This window comes from Mesoplodon densirostris, chromosome 17 (assembly GCF_025265405.1).
Source record: "Mesoplodon densirostris isolate mMesDen1 chromosome 17, mMesDen1 primary haplotype, whole genome shotgun sequence".
In the NCBI taxonomy this organism is placed as follows: domain Eukaryota; kingdom Metazoa; phylum Chordata; class Mammalia; order Artiodactyla; family Ziphiidae; genus Mesoplodon; species Mesoplodon densirostris.
Window position 1 is genome coordinate 50,183,241 of NC_082677.1, and position 14,776 is coordinate 50,198,016.

The window sequence follows — 14,776 nt, forward strand, 5'->3', positions numbered from 1 at the left end:
TGTGGAAGTTGGTGACTGTTATTCTCAAATTAGGGACCGAATGTTGTATGTTGTTTTAATAATGGAAGCACCCCAATAAATTTTATATAATGGCCCACTTACAAAACCAAATCCATTTAAATTCATATACAACATCTAGCAGCAGCACAAGAGAATACAGAGTCTATGAAGTAAGTATGATAAGTTGATTGAATAACATACAAGTATAAAGGAAGATCTAAGTCGATGATGTCTTCTGTGCAGTACCTGACATTGACTATTATCACCCTGCCTCATACGCAGTACACTTCATGCAGAAAATATGCAAACAATATGAACAGTTCAATGCAGGACTGAAGGGAGGCAAAGTATATGTTATTAATTTAGTAATACATTTATAAATTAATATTTTCTTTTTTAAAGTTGTTATTGCCAAAGAAATTATACATTTTTAAAAGCATGAACTCTTTTGCTCGGATAGGCAATGTAAAAATTTATAAAAGACCTATAAGAAAAAAAGGAATATGAGGTACCTTATTTGAATAGTATCTCAAACATGAATTGATATTTTCTTCAAAATTAAATACAAAGGACATTAACAGAAAAATACTATTAAAAATATGAAATGATATAATTGGATGGATGATAGCTCCTTATTTATGAGAATATAAATATTAAATAGTTTAAATGATGCTGAAGAAGAAGGGTTGGGGGGGGGGAAACCATATCCAGACTAGCTGATGCAGAAACTGGAAAACAGTACCTTTCCAGGCATATTCTGTAGATATAATAAAGTTTCATAAATAAAATTTTAAATGAAACACCAACAAGAAACAGATTAATATGGAAAGAACTGTGCACACAAGCTACATCTCTTCACTTAAAAAAATTAATGCTGTGATTAGAAAAGGATTTTAGAGGTGATGAAGAATTTTATAAAATTGTTTTAAGGAAAAAGAATTTTTGCAAAAAACAATTGCTTGATGTTGGATAGCATAAAGAGTTAAAGAAAATGGGAACTACAATTAAAGGTAAGATAATAAATAAAGGTTAGATATATTTAATCAGATGAAAGTTTCTTAATATTTCTCCACTCCATCTAAATATTTTAAAAGCCTACTAAGAAGTACATGCTATTTTTGAACAATATTAGCAAAATCAGTTTAAAAAAGTAATACATTATTTCTAATTAGTAAATGTTCTCAGCAATGTTTGTCTCTATTGAAAGTTGATTTTTATTCTTATGATGTTTTAACAAATTCTGTTTTAAAGACTGATTTAATGTGATAGCCACCAGTACAATTTAGACATTTTAGAGACTGAAAGCATACAATTTGAATTAAACATGGCTTTAAAACAGACTACTATACAAGTATATAGTGGTAAGTAAACACTGAGATTTTAAGGACTGGGAGCGGCAGAAGGAAAGGGACATGAAGAAAACACCACAAAGCATTTACCCTACTTGAGCATGAAGGTCTAGTTTAAGTTAGTTGAAATCTGAGCTACCAGAAATGAGCAAGCAGATAGTACCCAAGCCTGTAGGATAGAGCAACCCGATGTAGGAGGAAGAGCCAAAAAGAAATCTTGTAGCTAAGGCTTCCTTCTTAATAAAAACACTTTGTGGAAAGTAATAAAGGTATCAAACAGAAAGTGGTTTTATCTTAAATTGAATATTTCCTCTATACTGATGTAATTCTGTATCTTGTTGACTATTTCATTATTTCACTTGCTCTGCAAGTCAGGTATTAAAACAACTGTATTTGTGTCTAGAAATCAAATCTCATAAATTAGTTTAAATAACATTTTAAAGTAAAAGTATTTCCATGTAGGCTATCTTCTTCCTACCCACTGTCCAGCTATATGCTACCTTCTGACAATATTGTCGATTTTGAAGCTAAGAGTTAGGAGCAGGTTCATAAGAAAGCATGTGAATGTGTCCAAATTTACATACAAATGGAATTTTGGATGAAATTCGAGCATAAATTACTCCAAAATAATTATTATTTGGACTGTCCATGATGCTGGTCTCTTCTATTAATGCAACCGTAACAAGTTGTATACATTTTATATCCATATGGCTTAGGGGTTTTGTTTTTCTTTTTACAATTTTTTGGTTTCATTATACATACCAAACCCAAAGCTATCATTTCATGTAATTTGAAATTAACTAAGATAACTTGATTAGACATTGAAAACCACACATGTTTAATAAAGCTGATGTGCAATATTACTTAAAAATATTACTTAAAATATTTTGATTTTAAATGGATCATTTTGGGAAGTTCTTTTTTGCTCATTAACATTTAATAATAACTGGATGATAAAGAAAAGTTCTTCTACTGGATATAGTGACACAGAATCTTTATGATGTGAATTCAAAATGAGTGTCTACAAAATAAGAACGGGTAAGCAAGAACTATAAACTTAAGATAAAATGGATGAAACCAATACTGTAAAAAGAACACTGTCGTAAACATTTTGATTGTTAGTTTTCTAGGAACAAACTTAAAGTTTTGTGGTTGAACAGTAATAAAAATGGTTATAAGAGAAGGTAATAAAAATATTACAGTTAGGTAAGTAAAAGACTCACTTAAAACACCTACCTTTATTATTTCCGAGTCCATAATCAAATCCTTGGGCACTGCAACTTGCCCCTTTATTAAAAGCTTGTACTGAGAAAGGGCTTGGAGGAGGAGTTTGAGAATTTTGATCCAGAAGAACTTGTTCTACAATAAAAGGAACATCTATAAAATTAGTTTCTTATGTGCTATTCCCCATTTATAAAGAGAGAAAATTGCAAGAAAGATTTTATGATGGTTAAGTTTTAAAATAACCTCACATTTAGATTTGATAATTGGTCTACCAATTTGGTCACTGACACCAACAAAGTATATGACAAAATCTTTGTTTTCATCAATCAAAATCACTATAATATTTAGAAATGGGATATGCTCTTATGGAGTCAATTTGCTTTTATTGTGCTATTAACATTTGCTATTATTGCTTTTTTTTTGCTTTTATTGTGCCATATATATATATGGCAAAAAATCATTAAGTGATCACAGAGAAATTTAAACTTCTCTTACACCTCTTTTCGGGTCGAGTATATATCTTAGTAGAAACGATATCCTAATTTAAGAAGCATTATCTACCTTCTAAGTATATGGGAATACAATTTCCTATGGTAAAACTCACTCCTTAGTATGGAAAGCATTTTACATTTTAACAATAATAGCTAACCTTACCATCTGATAGCTTTGTTATTTCTTCACTTAGCTTTCATATAGATCTTATAAAGTATCTTCACTTTGTAAATGAGGAAACCAAGGCACAGAGATACTAGGTAATTTGGACAACTGAAAAGTTAAGAGCTGGCATTTGTACCCTGGCAGTCCAGTCCCAGAGTCTACTCTTACACATTATGCTCAGTGCTAGTTAAAATGATTACTAAGCTAGAAAGACCCTGACAGTCACTTAAACCATTCTCAGATTATTTAATTGTGTTTTATATAAAGCTGATCTTGCTTTAGGTTATTTTCATTTATATCTGAATATCCCTATATAATGAAAATGTTTAAGAATTTATGAATATGTAATAATTATATATGTAGTAAGTATACTGTAAATGGGAAAGTTATTTTGTAAAATGTCTGATTTACATGAAATGAAGACTTTTGCTTTTCAAAACATAATGAATAATAGTTCTACCATCTCAGGACATTATTTTATGATGACATCATCTTTGACTAAGAAAAACTGGTCTGTAAAGACAAGGGAGGAAGTAGGTTCTCAAATTGGGTTCAGTGGATTACTGATGCAGTGTGGTGTAATGAGCACAGCATTTGAAATATGAATGAAGATTCTGGCTCAAGTCTTTCACCTGCCCTGTTTCCAGTGGTATAACCATAGGCAAGTCATTTTAAATTCTGTGAGCTTAGAAATGTAAAATGAAGATTATATAACTGATCTCAAAGGCTTGCTGTGGGGAAAAAGGGGAGAATGTTTAATGTACCATGTTAATATATATAAACGTACTCTGTTATTCACACAAATTCCAAACCTTTCTTGAATCTATTTATATACTATGGCCATATTACCTCTTGGATAATGGTTATTATAACTTTATACTCTTTTGGATAAAGAAGCATATTCATTTAATTGTCTTACCCTTTCCTATAAATTCTGGGATTTGGTAGAAAAGTCTATGTTTGGCTTATCCACTTATTTTGATGTCCTAACTAATACTTTTGTGACTCAACTTGTATATTTAGAAAACTTAGTGAGCAACCAGTATGTGCGAAAACTGCTTTAGAACTAGGAATACAAAGATAAAACACCTGTGCCTGTCCACAAGGGACTCACAATCTGGGTACAAAGAAATAAAAATTAACTTCAATATAATATCAGTTTTGTTCTAGTGGTGAATTCAGTTCTTTAGGATGAGAGGTAACTGTTCACTCTGTGAGAATCAGTTAAAGCTTCACCTAAGTGATGACATGGTCTGAACAAGATTTTGCCACCAGGAGAATGAAGAGAAGAGGACAAAAAGGAAAATCTTTTATTAAAGGAGGTCATTCTTGAAAAACGGTAAAATAAAGTTTAAAGCTGAAACTCTAACAACAAAATAGGAAACCCCCAGAAGAAGCTAAGCATATATTCAATGCTCCTTTCCTGAGACAGAATTCAAAAGAATGAAATTGCCTGGGAGAAGTACTACAATCAGTGGTTTGAAAACTGAACTTCCATTTAGTGGTAGAAAGAGTAAAAGGTTTAGTCCCGAACTGGCACAGACGAATTATCATTTAAATTCATATTAGTGAAATAAAAAGCATGTTTTACAAAGATCAATTCATATGTTTCACATTTCCTTCTAATTCTCTTCTTTTATGGGTATTCATTAGTACCTATGTATTTTACATAGGAATTTTAACAATTGCAAGATTTTTAAACCTTTAGTTTTGATTTTACTTAAAAAATAAACACAAAAAAGCTCTCTACAACAAAAGAAATACAGTACACTTTAAACTTCTGCACTGCAAAGGTAAATCGGAATAAATCACAAATTTAAGCCAACTTGCCATCTTCATGTCGGAGGTACTGGTTTCCGCCTCTGTCTCTAGCTAAGGACCATGCCTCTCCTTCATCACTCTCACAGAACTCTACCATGCTGTTCTTATCCAGCTGCACCCATGTACCTTCAGAATTGGTTACCTAGTACATAACAAAAAGCATGATTGATTGGCTTGATCCTTTCAGGGCACTCAGGCTGAAAACCAGCAAAAAGTTTAAGTGAGTAATTATTCCAAAAAATCTCTATCATCAAATTAGTTTCTGAAATTAAGACCACAGCCTGAGGTAAGATAGAAATCAATAAACAGTCTTGTAAAATAATGCTCACTGATGACTTCAGTAAAAACAATATTTTTTTAAGGCACAGGATAATCCCTTAATCATTTTAAATGCTACCCCAAAACACACGGCTCTTTGTTTGGCACCTGAAATGTCCTAACACAGCATATTCTCTATTATTTAGGTTGGTAGTGCCTAAAATGCAACTTGAAAGTAACCCTGACACTGAGAAATAGCATGACACACTACATCTTTAAGCTCATCAGCTGAGGCAAATGCCACAGTTGACTAAAGAGTAATGTTATTTGCTCAGGACTTCAGTGACACCCATATATGGGAACGAAGAAATGAAACCCTTTGAATATAACACATCTCCAAACTGATTCATAGCAAATATTTCGAAGTGCTGTTCATCCATGACAGTACAGTACACATTTGCAATAGTGAAAAGATATTTGCAAATACCAAACATTTATATATACAATACAAATCACTTTGTTATATAAATATTGTTTTCACAAGGATAATTATGAGAATAAAATTATTAAAAAAGAAGCACAGAAAAACTGCATTAGTATTTTCAATACAGGTAAAGATAAAGAACATTAACATTTAAACACCTGGGATGGAAATGGCAACCTTTGGAAGAAAGAGATGCTTTGGTTGTATTATATTAAAAATGAATATCTTAGAAGTCATGAAGCTACAAGAATCCATACCTCTCCCACTGCTTTGACTTTGTTTCCCAGAACTAACATTCCAATTGGGATACCTCTAAGGTTAGGGCAGCTTCTGATGTTGTGACCGGAAGGTCCCGTCTTCACTACCTTGTACATGCCTGGCCCTCCTCGCAAGAACGGCATATCCTGCTCTTGCATTGTTGCTTCCTGTGGGCAGCAGGAGTTTATGTCTTTGAAAAAGTCATCAGTACTAGTTTTAGGTTCCTGAAAATTTGAATAGGAAAAAAAAGTAAACAAAATACAATCTATTATCACTTTCAACATCCTTCTTAATTGCTTTTACAGAAAGTCCATAATGCATCAATTAAGAAAAAGAACACATATCCAAAGATAGCTCAAGGGTTGGTTAATACTACTATTAAAGAATCTTTCAGTTATTCAATTATGACTAATATTTAAAATAGAGTTGAAGAGAAGAAAAGATAGGAGAGGAACTGAACCTCTAGCTTCTGTCCACCATAATTTGAGAAACACAGTAGTACTTGATTTCACTTTTATCTTTTAGTGAAATATTTAACAGTAGGATAAACAAAAATAATTTACTATATGAACCACAACTGAATAATTTTGAATCATTATTACTGCATTACTGCCTGTCGGTATGGGTTAAAGTCTAAATCTTCATTTCTTTGTACTTTTGTTTACAGCTATTAATAGAGAAAATAGGTATGAAGATTCTGGAGACTTATCTATAAACAGAGATAACTGATGAAAAAATGTGCATGAAATATAGCTACATGTTAATATTTACTAGTTATGAATGAAATAAGAATGCTTATAGGATTTTAACAACTCACACTTGCTTAATACAGTACAAATAAAAATGGCTTGTTAGATTTGCTAGACCATTGTTAAACAGTGATATACTAATGTTTTTAACAGAAAAAGATGATTATATTTTAGTAGAGAGGAGAGATTAACATTAAAGATGTGGTTTTATATAAATATAATATATTTGGATATAAAAGAGTCACTTCTAAAATGAAAGAAAGGAACATACCCTAAATTTCCTGTTGAATCTGAATGCTGTGATGAAATTACTTCCTACGTGAATGCAATAAAGAGAAATAATAACCTTCCCATATTTGCTCTTTTTCCCAATTAAATGTAAAGGAAAGTTCTATACTGGAAATTCTTCCACTGTCATTATTACTTCTTTAAAACAGACTTAAACGGTTTAAATACAGCGATATAGACTCTACAAATTGTTTTATTCAAATACAGTAAAAGATCACAATGGGACACTTATTCAAACATTAGGTTAAAATTAAATTAATATCTAGTTATGTTATAAATAGGATAAAAATGAAAAAACCCACTAACATATTATGCAAGATAAAATATTACTGAATAGCTCTAATCCCTATGAGTAGTCTCATTCCAAAAGAAATGCCCATTATATAGTGGAAAATTAAAAATCAAGTCGTAAGGTTAAAAAAATGTGGATTCAAGAATTCTCCGTACCTGTGACTTTAATTTAATATATGGTTGGTCAGAAAAAATTTTAAATCCATTATTAACCTTCACATAATATCTTGTAAATTTCATTGTGGTGATGAATAATCATCAATTTTTACTTATACAAATACGTACTACGGACAGTATTTATTTACATTTATTATAATTACTGTACCATATTTGTCCAACATTTCTTATTTATATATTGGCAATTTAATGGAAATGAGAATTTTAAGTACTTGAAAAATTTAGATTTACAATCTAAAATAAAATATGCATTTTATATACCCATGCATGCATATTTGTAAAAAGTTATATATGTGTACAACTATATGAATACAAAGAGAGCACTCAAAATAAAAATGGAGAGTAAGGTCTAAACTTTAAATTGTGCTGTTTTACTCATGAGATTTTCAGTAAATATTTAAAAATGTCATTGTGAATGATCAATTTTGGCAAATACATGATGCTATTTCATAGATGGAAGAGTCAAATTAGTCATATGTACAAATGATCTTTTAAAAATTACATGGCATGATGTAAAAACTAAACAAATATTCATAGATTTAGTGAAAAAACAATTTCACTGGTCTTTGATGATACATCTCGAGCATTTAATTAAGTTATAACAATATTTCCAATTTGACCACTCAGGGTAACAGTGAGAGAAAAGTCTTGGCAAACACTAATAATAATTATAATAATTGCAAGTTATTCACTGAAAGTCAATATAGGAAAACTATCGTAAAATATTTAATATTTTATTGATTAGTTAAAGAAACTATATAAATTAATAAATGTACAGCAAAGTTTATCCTTTTTCTTAATACTAAAAAGTATAAAAAGAACTGATAGACCTAAAATCACAGAACTGTATCTGTTATTCTCAAGAAATCCTAAAATGCATGTTTTATTCTATACAGAAATTTAAGACCTGGGTACCAGCATATGAAATTGATGAACTGCAATGTTAATTTTTGCTCCCTGCAATCCCACCCCAACATTCAAAAGGCCACTGTGCAAGGCTAGGAAAAAAACAGAAGAGCCATAGGGTTGGAACTCTCCCACCTAAATAAGTAAGTTCTGAAAAAGCTAGACCTGTATATAATTGTTGGAGAAGCTAGTCATAAAGTTAAATATACCAAATTTGAAGTCAAGTAAAAGTTTAACTTACACTAGTAATACAGTCTTTGGCAGAAATAGAGGGGAAAGGTTTATGGGGAAACTCAATTGCAGAACTCTGTATAGATCGTTTTTGGTAAAAAGAATTTTTTTAAAAATTAATCTTAAGTAAAGGCTTCAAAGATACAATGTAAAATTTGTTATACAAGCTGAAATACCTGAATAATGTATGACTGTTCCTTACAGTTAACTCACCTGGGGGAAAAAAGCTTTGGAAGTCCATGAAAATACGTCCAAATCCCTGACTCCTTGGCTAGCATTAAAGATATTCTGAGCAACAAAGTTTAAGAAAGAAAAATATCAACAAAGAAAGGGAACAGGATATCATCTGCAGAAGATGCGTTCACAGTAACAACAATGTTCTATACTCTAGCACCAGCACTGGAATATTATTTCACTAAAGGGAAACTGAAGCCACCTGAGTAAACCACACAGCAAAGAAATTCCGATACATAAGTTTTTGTCAAAAGCTCTCCATGGATATAGTGTGTCATGCCATTTACTACAATTAAGAGCCAGACATTGATTTAAACCTTAAGACAGTCAGTTCAAGAAGGACACCTTCAAATTCCTTTAAATGATGACGTGGCTATTCCAGTACAAGCCAGATTTGTTTTATGACAGAAGACAGTCTGCTGTTTTATAAAGAAAATGTGACTAACACAGATTGTATAGATAGAGCAACTATTATTATGAATAATAATGGCATGTAGTATATGTGAATTAGTTATCTCTGTTTAAAGTACAAAAAAAATCAAAAAGAAAAAAAAATCTAAGTCATTTTTCAATTTTGCTCTCTTCTACAAATGAGAAAACAGTCACTTGGAAATGTTACTGAAAGCTGTTAGCAAATTTGTTAAGAAAAGCACAGAGAAAAAACATACAATCTGAACTTTTATCAAAAGGCAGACCTAGTTTTCTCCATCTCAAAGTTTAGGAAATGCACAGAGCATTTAGGATCTCTACTTTAGAGTCTAAAAATATTTTGTTACAGAACAACCAATTCACAGCAACATGGTCCCAGAAAAATCAACATTTTCACAAAATGTTTTCATAAAAATTAAAATGATATACATTTACATAGACATATCATCCTATTGAACATATTTATTTGATAGGAAATTAAAATCCTTCCAGAAACCAGCAATTACACAATTTTACTGCTTATATAAATACAAAAAAGAGGACATTCAAAATGTTAATGAAAGTTGTCATTATCCAAGACTTCAGCACAAAAGAAAGAACACAATTCCCAACCAACTGTAAGCCATTTTAGATAACGAGAATTTATTTAATATTCTCCAGTTCTGTATTTTCCTCATGTATGTACATGTAGGGACAGATGTAGATACAGACCCATATACATACATATATGCTAATACAGAAATATAAAACATATAAAAGCCAGAAAAAAAATGAGCTTCTATTAGTGTGCCTACAGATAAATGCAAAACAAAAGAAAAAAACAAAAAACCAAAGCCCCCTTCACATTTAAAAATAGACAGCAGACAGGGCACTTTCTCTTTAGGTGAAGTGGAAACATGTTGCAAAGTATTTTGAAATGCTATTTTGGGGGGAAAAAGATGTCCTTACTGGTTCGTCCATGTATGTAAGAATTTGTGGAGTATTTGCTCAATGGTTTTTCTCCTTTGCAGAGAATAGCGGTGCAAACCTTTTGACATAAAACAATATTAATATTTTTAGCATATTCTATTTTTTAGCATAAATTTTTCTAGCATCAAAAGCAATGTGAAAAGCGTTGTAAAAAGCAATGCAGATGAGTTAGGAATAAAGAAGCAATGTGGTGACTGACAATTTTAAAGCTTGTATCTCTCTTTTATTTATTTATTTTTTAAATTTTTGCTGCGCTATGAAGCTTGTGGGATCTTAGTTTCCCGACCAGGGATTGAACCCGCACTCTCGACAGTGAAAGAGCAGAGTCCTAACCACTGGACTGACTGCCAGGGAATTCCCTCTCTTATTTCAATGTGCAAACTCAAGTGTTTCCTCAGTCTGAGGACATGAGTTAACATGTACAATGATACCTTAAAGTGATGTAACTGCTAACCATGGTAACAAATTGCCAATAAAATCAATTTTGTACATGTTAATTATACGTGGATTCAAATTTGACTTTTTTGCTTTTGTTCTGCATTTGTAGAAAATTCTTTCTATGCTGGTTTATTATAAGATTATTTTTAAAATGTGTTATCCTAATAAAATTGCATTTATCAAGTATCAAAAAACCACCAGATAGAAAACTGGAGTTTAAAATTAAAATGTACTTGCATAGTTTTCTTTCGAAAATTTAGGAAAGTTTAGTCTAAAGATATGAACATGCATGAAAATATTAATCTCTCCAGTCTCAATTTCTCACTATTAAAATATATAAATTAGCTTTCATATTGTATAATTTTATAGAATAATATGAGCACCACTATATATGTATGTAAAAGTGTGTATATATATACACACACACACACATATACAAATACACACATATCTACAATAATCTAAATCATTTTATTCTCAAAGACTATTGTGAAGGCAAAAAAGTTCTGTCAAGAAACTTAGAAACTGAAGCATGCTAAAAACCTAACTAAACTGATGAGCACCAAATTGCAACTCTAAGACAATAATCTTTTAAGGCATAGAAGACACCAAATAAGCGAATAATTTTCATGGAGAAATACATGACCAAACATGCCAAATGCTCATGCAAAAGAAAAAAAAAGATAGTAATTGTTTCATTGTGCTGGATGATCACAGAGTTAAAAATTGCCAATTTTAAAGTGAAAAAGATAAAATATCTCAGAGAAATTAAATACAGCATATATACAAACAATTACAGTGTTATTTTAATAGAGGCTTAAATTAAGGCTTAAATGGAATTTAAGCCTTAATTCCATTCTGTTTAGGAAACTTAAACATCAAGCTAAAGTATGAAATGAAGCTTTTGATAACCATCTAAGGACAGCATATTTACTAATGGTGTATTAAGTAAATACTTAGTATTTAGTGGGACTGAAAAACAGGTTATGCATACATATACACACAAATTTATTAGCGAGACAAAATCAAGAAATTTGAGGTATATTAAAGCTGTGACTATCAGGCATCATTAGGTATCCCAAAAGAATGAAACTGACATAAAATGCAAGAAACATTTGCTAATTTTACCAATTACCCTGAGTAATGTTATAAGAGAGAATACCAAATGATATTTTTCCTTCATCTCTCCCCCAAATCTTCAGAGCCCCCAAATTCAGAAAAATCAGCCTACTTTCTATATGTGAACACCAATCAGACTAAGTAGGTAGAAAGTGGTTTGTATAATTGTACGGTGTGTTCGGAGACTCAAGTTGCTTCTGCAAGAATTTGGATAATATGGGCATTATAAAGATATCTTTGAATACTTCTAATGAGGTATCATCTTCTTTCCTTGATATAAACTTTCTCTATCACTCAACCTCATTCACAATGTTAAAAGACCTCATTTTTGACAAAGAATCCAAAGAACTGGGCCTATAAGTTTCAGATCAGTAATATCTCCTATTTTAGAAGTAAACTTGCTTTCCAAAAAATTTAGGCTCTATTATAGGCAGTCAAATGTCTCCCAAGTCACGTGCATAACTGATTTTCTCTCTCTTTTTAAACATATTTTCCTTGGTATCTGAAACACTCTATTGGCTTACATTTGTAGTTTCCAAATCTTAAGAATTTTAATTTAAAATCAGCCTTCCCCAGGTATACCTTCAACATACATCACGATATTCATCCTCATTCAGCCATTAAGGTTATTAGTATTCATATTTATTTAATTGTGGAGTTCTAGCCAAAGTAATATGATTCTTATAGCTATATTTACTTTATCCTTTTATAACTATTTATCCTTATGGCTCCACTAGATTAAGGTAGACTGAATATAAAAAAATGGGCTTTGGAATCACATCAACTGGAGTTCCAGAGCTAGCTCCACTACTTACTACTTATGATCTTGGGAGAATAGCTCTCTTCTGTCACTGGAAAAATGAGAATGATAAAAACTTAACATCAAAGGGGCACAATGAAAATTAAATGAGAGAATTAAGGTATGGAGCATAAGAGGGTCAGAAATTATTTTAAGCAGTATGATCCTACCAAATGCCAAGAACTAAAATTTAGTATTTAACAAATGTTGAAAGCCTACCACGAGCAAAATGTAATATTTAACACTCTGGAAGAAAAAATATAAGAAGGGATCCTAAATGAGCCCTAACCCTTGAGGAGCTTAACAGAAATAAGAGGTTTATAAATACAAATGGGCTAAAGGCCAAAAAAAATCCAAACTAAACATTATGGGTAGTTGGAGAAAGACATTTATAAGCCTTTTCTGCTTTTACAGACAAAGTGCTACCTGAGAAAGGAGAGAAAAAGCTAATGTCCCCAATACTTATATGCTTTTTACCCTCAATTCTTGCTTCACCCGTATCAACCATTTTTTAGTTCCCATACATAGCATGCCTCCATAACTTTGGACACCTGACTCTCTAATGTGAAATTACTTTACTTTGTCCTGGCAATTTTTCCTTAAGATTTCCTCAAATGTCACCTCCTAAGTAAAGTCACTCTAGAACTTAACATAATGCAACTTAATTACCTGAATATTGTATGTCTATCCCATTACATAGTGAGTACCCCAAGATCAAGAACTGCACTCTTACTTATTTTGTATCCCTCCCCTTTGCCTCTCCACCCAACACCTACTTCCCAGCTTAGTATCTGGTACATAATAAAATAAGGACTCAATAAATATATGTTGAGTGAACAATTAATGAACTGATAACTACAGCATTATTGGGATGTACAGGGATGAGAAACGTTGACAGAAACTTTTGAGCCTGTCCAATTAGGAAAATATTAGAAAAGTTAGAAAAAAAAATGGAAGCAAAAGCATTTTAGACAAATGAAACAACATAAACAAAGACTCTAAGATGTAAAATTAAACAGTGTGTTCTAAAAGGGGCAACAAGTTCTAACAGACCGTGAGCAGCTCACAAAAAACAATCTGCACTCTTCATATTTATCCCTATTCTTCCCACTGACGTAAAAAATTTTTTTTGATTTAAAAATATTCTAAAAAAGACGTAGTCATAATATGGATGCCTAATGTTTTTTAATCTCTAAACTAGAGCATTACTAAAGTACTAAAACACAGTTAAAGTCATATTTGAACTAAGTTAGGATGTCATTTCTTAGTAAAGTAATGATGTTTAAATAGAACTAATGCTAGGTAGGCCAAAATTTAGCTAAAGTACTTATCTACAATGAAAATGATAGTTCTACAGTATGAGTAAATAAACAAGACAGTCCAACAAAAATAATTTTTAAGTTCATTCTAAATATGACTATTTATGTAATCTTTTTCAAAAAAAATAGTTCATCAAATATTTAGTCAGTGTTCAATTTCCAATCCCTACCCCCATTCTCTCCAACAGTTTGTTTGAGTCAGGCTCCAAACAGGGTACACGCATTCATGTGACTACAATTGTTGTAACTAGAAAAGGCTGCAGAGGTTGAGGTAAGGGCTGCTCAAGGCAACTTTTTGGTACTTTTGCATCTCTTTAAGTTAGTGGCATTAGTCCTCGATAATTTCTAATTTTATTTCAAATCTCCTAGTTTTCTTTTTTTAATTCAGTAGTATTTCACAATGGGTAGCCATAATTTATAGTTGATTTACTCACAAACGAACTGAAGTATAAAAAGGGAGAATAGGTGGCCAGCATTTTTCTAGTAGTAAATGAAGTAAGAGATGCAAAGGGAAGAAGCAGCAAGATGCGTTTGTTCAGCTCTATTAGTTCCTTGAGGAGATGAGATGGAATCATTATCCCCTCTATGTCCTATCATGCTCTGCCCTGTAGAGTAAGGTACTCATTAAAAACTTAGTGACTGTATGAGAGGCTGTCCTGGTCCTTAAAATCAAAACCTTGGAAAACCAGCCTGTTCTTGCCTATGCCAGGCTCTGACTCTGTGGGTCCTCATATAACATCCTCACTGAAGCAACTTTATACCAGATCTATTTGAAG

General features: G+C 31.6%; 1 protein-coding gene across 6 annotated transcripts in view; it reads right to left on the reverse strand.

Annotated features, from left to right (window-relative positions):
• The window catches only part of MYCBP2 (MYC binding protein 2), a 269,886-nt gene that overhangs the window by 63,205 nt on the left and 191,905 nt on the right, over window positions 1–14,776 (reverse strand). For 5 of the 6 annotated variants that reach the window (XM_060080239.1, XM_060080241.1, XM_060080240.1 and 2 more), the window contains exons 53-55: window positions 6,051–6,275; window positions 5,061–5,193; window positions 2,586–2,708 (exon numbers count right to left, since the gene is read on the reverse strand). In XM_060080239.1, the coding sequence (XP_059936222.1) occupies window positions 2,586–2,708; window positions 5,061–5,193; window positions 6,051–6,275 (481 nt within the window). The remainder of the gene's footprint in view (window positions 1–2,585; window positions 2,709–5,060; window positions 5,194–6,050; window positions 6,276–14,776) is intronic. The other variant, XM_060080242.1, reaches the window with a different exon arrangement.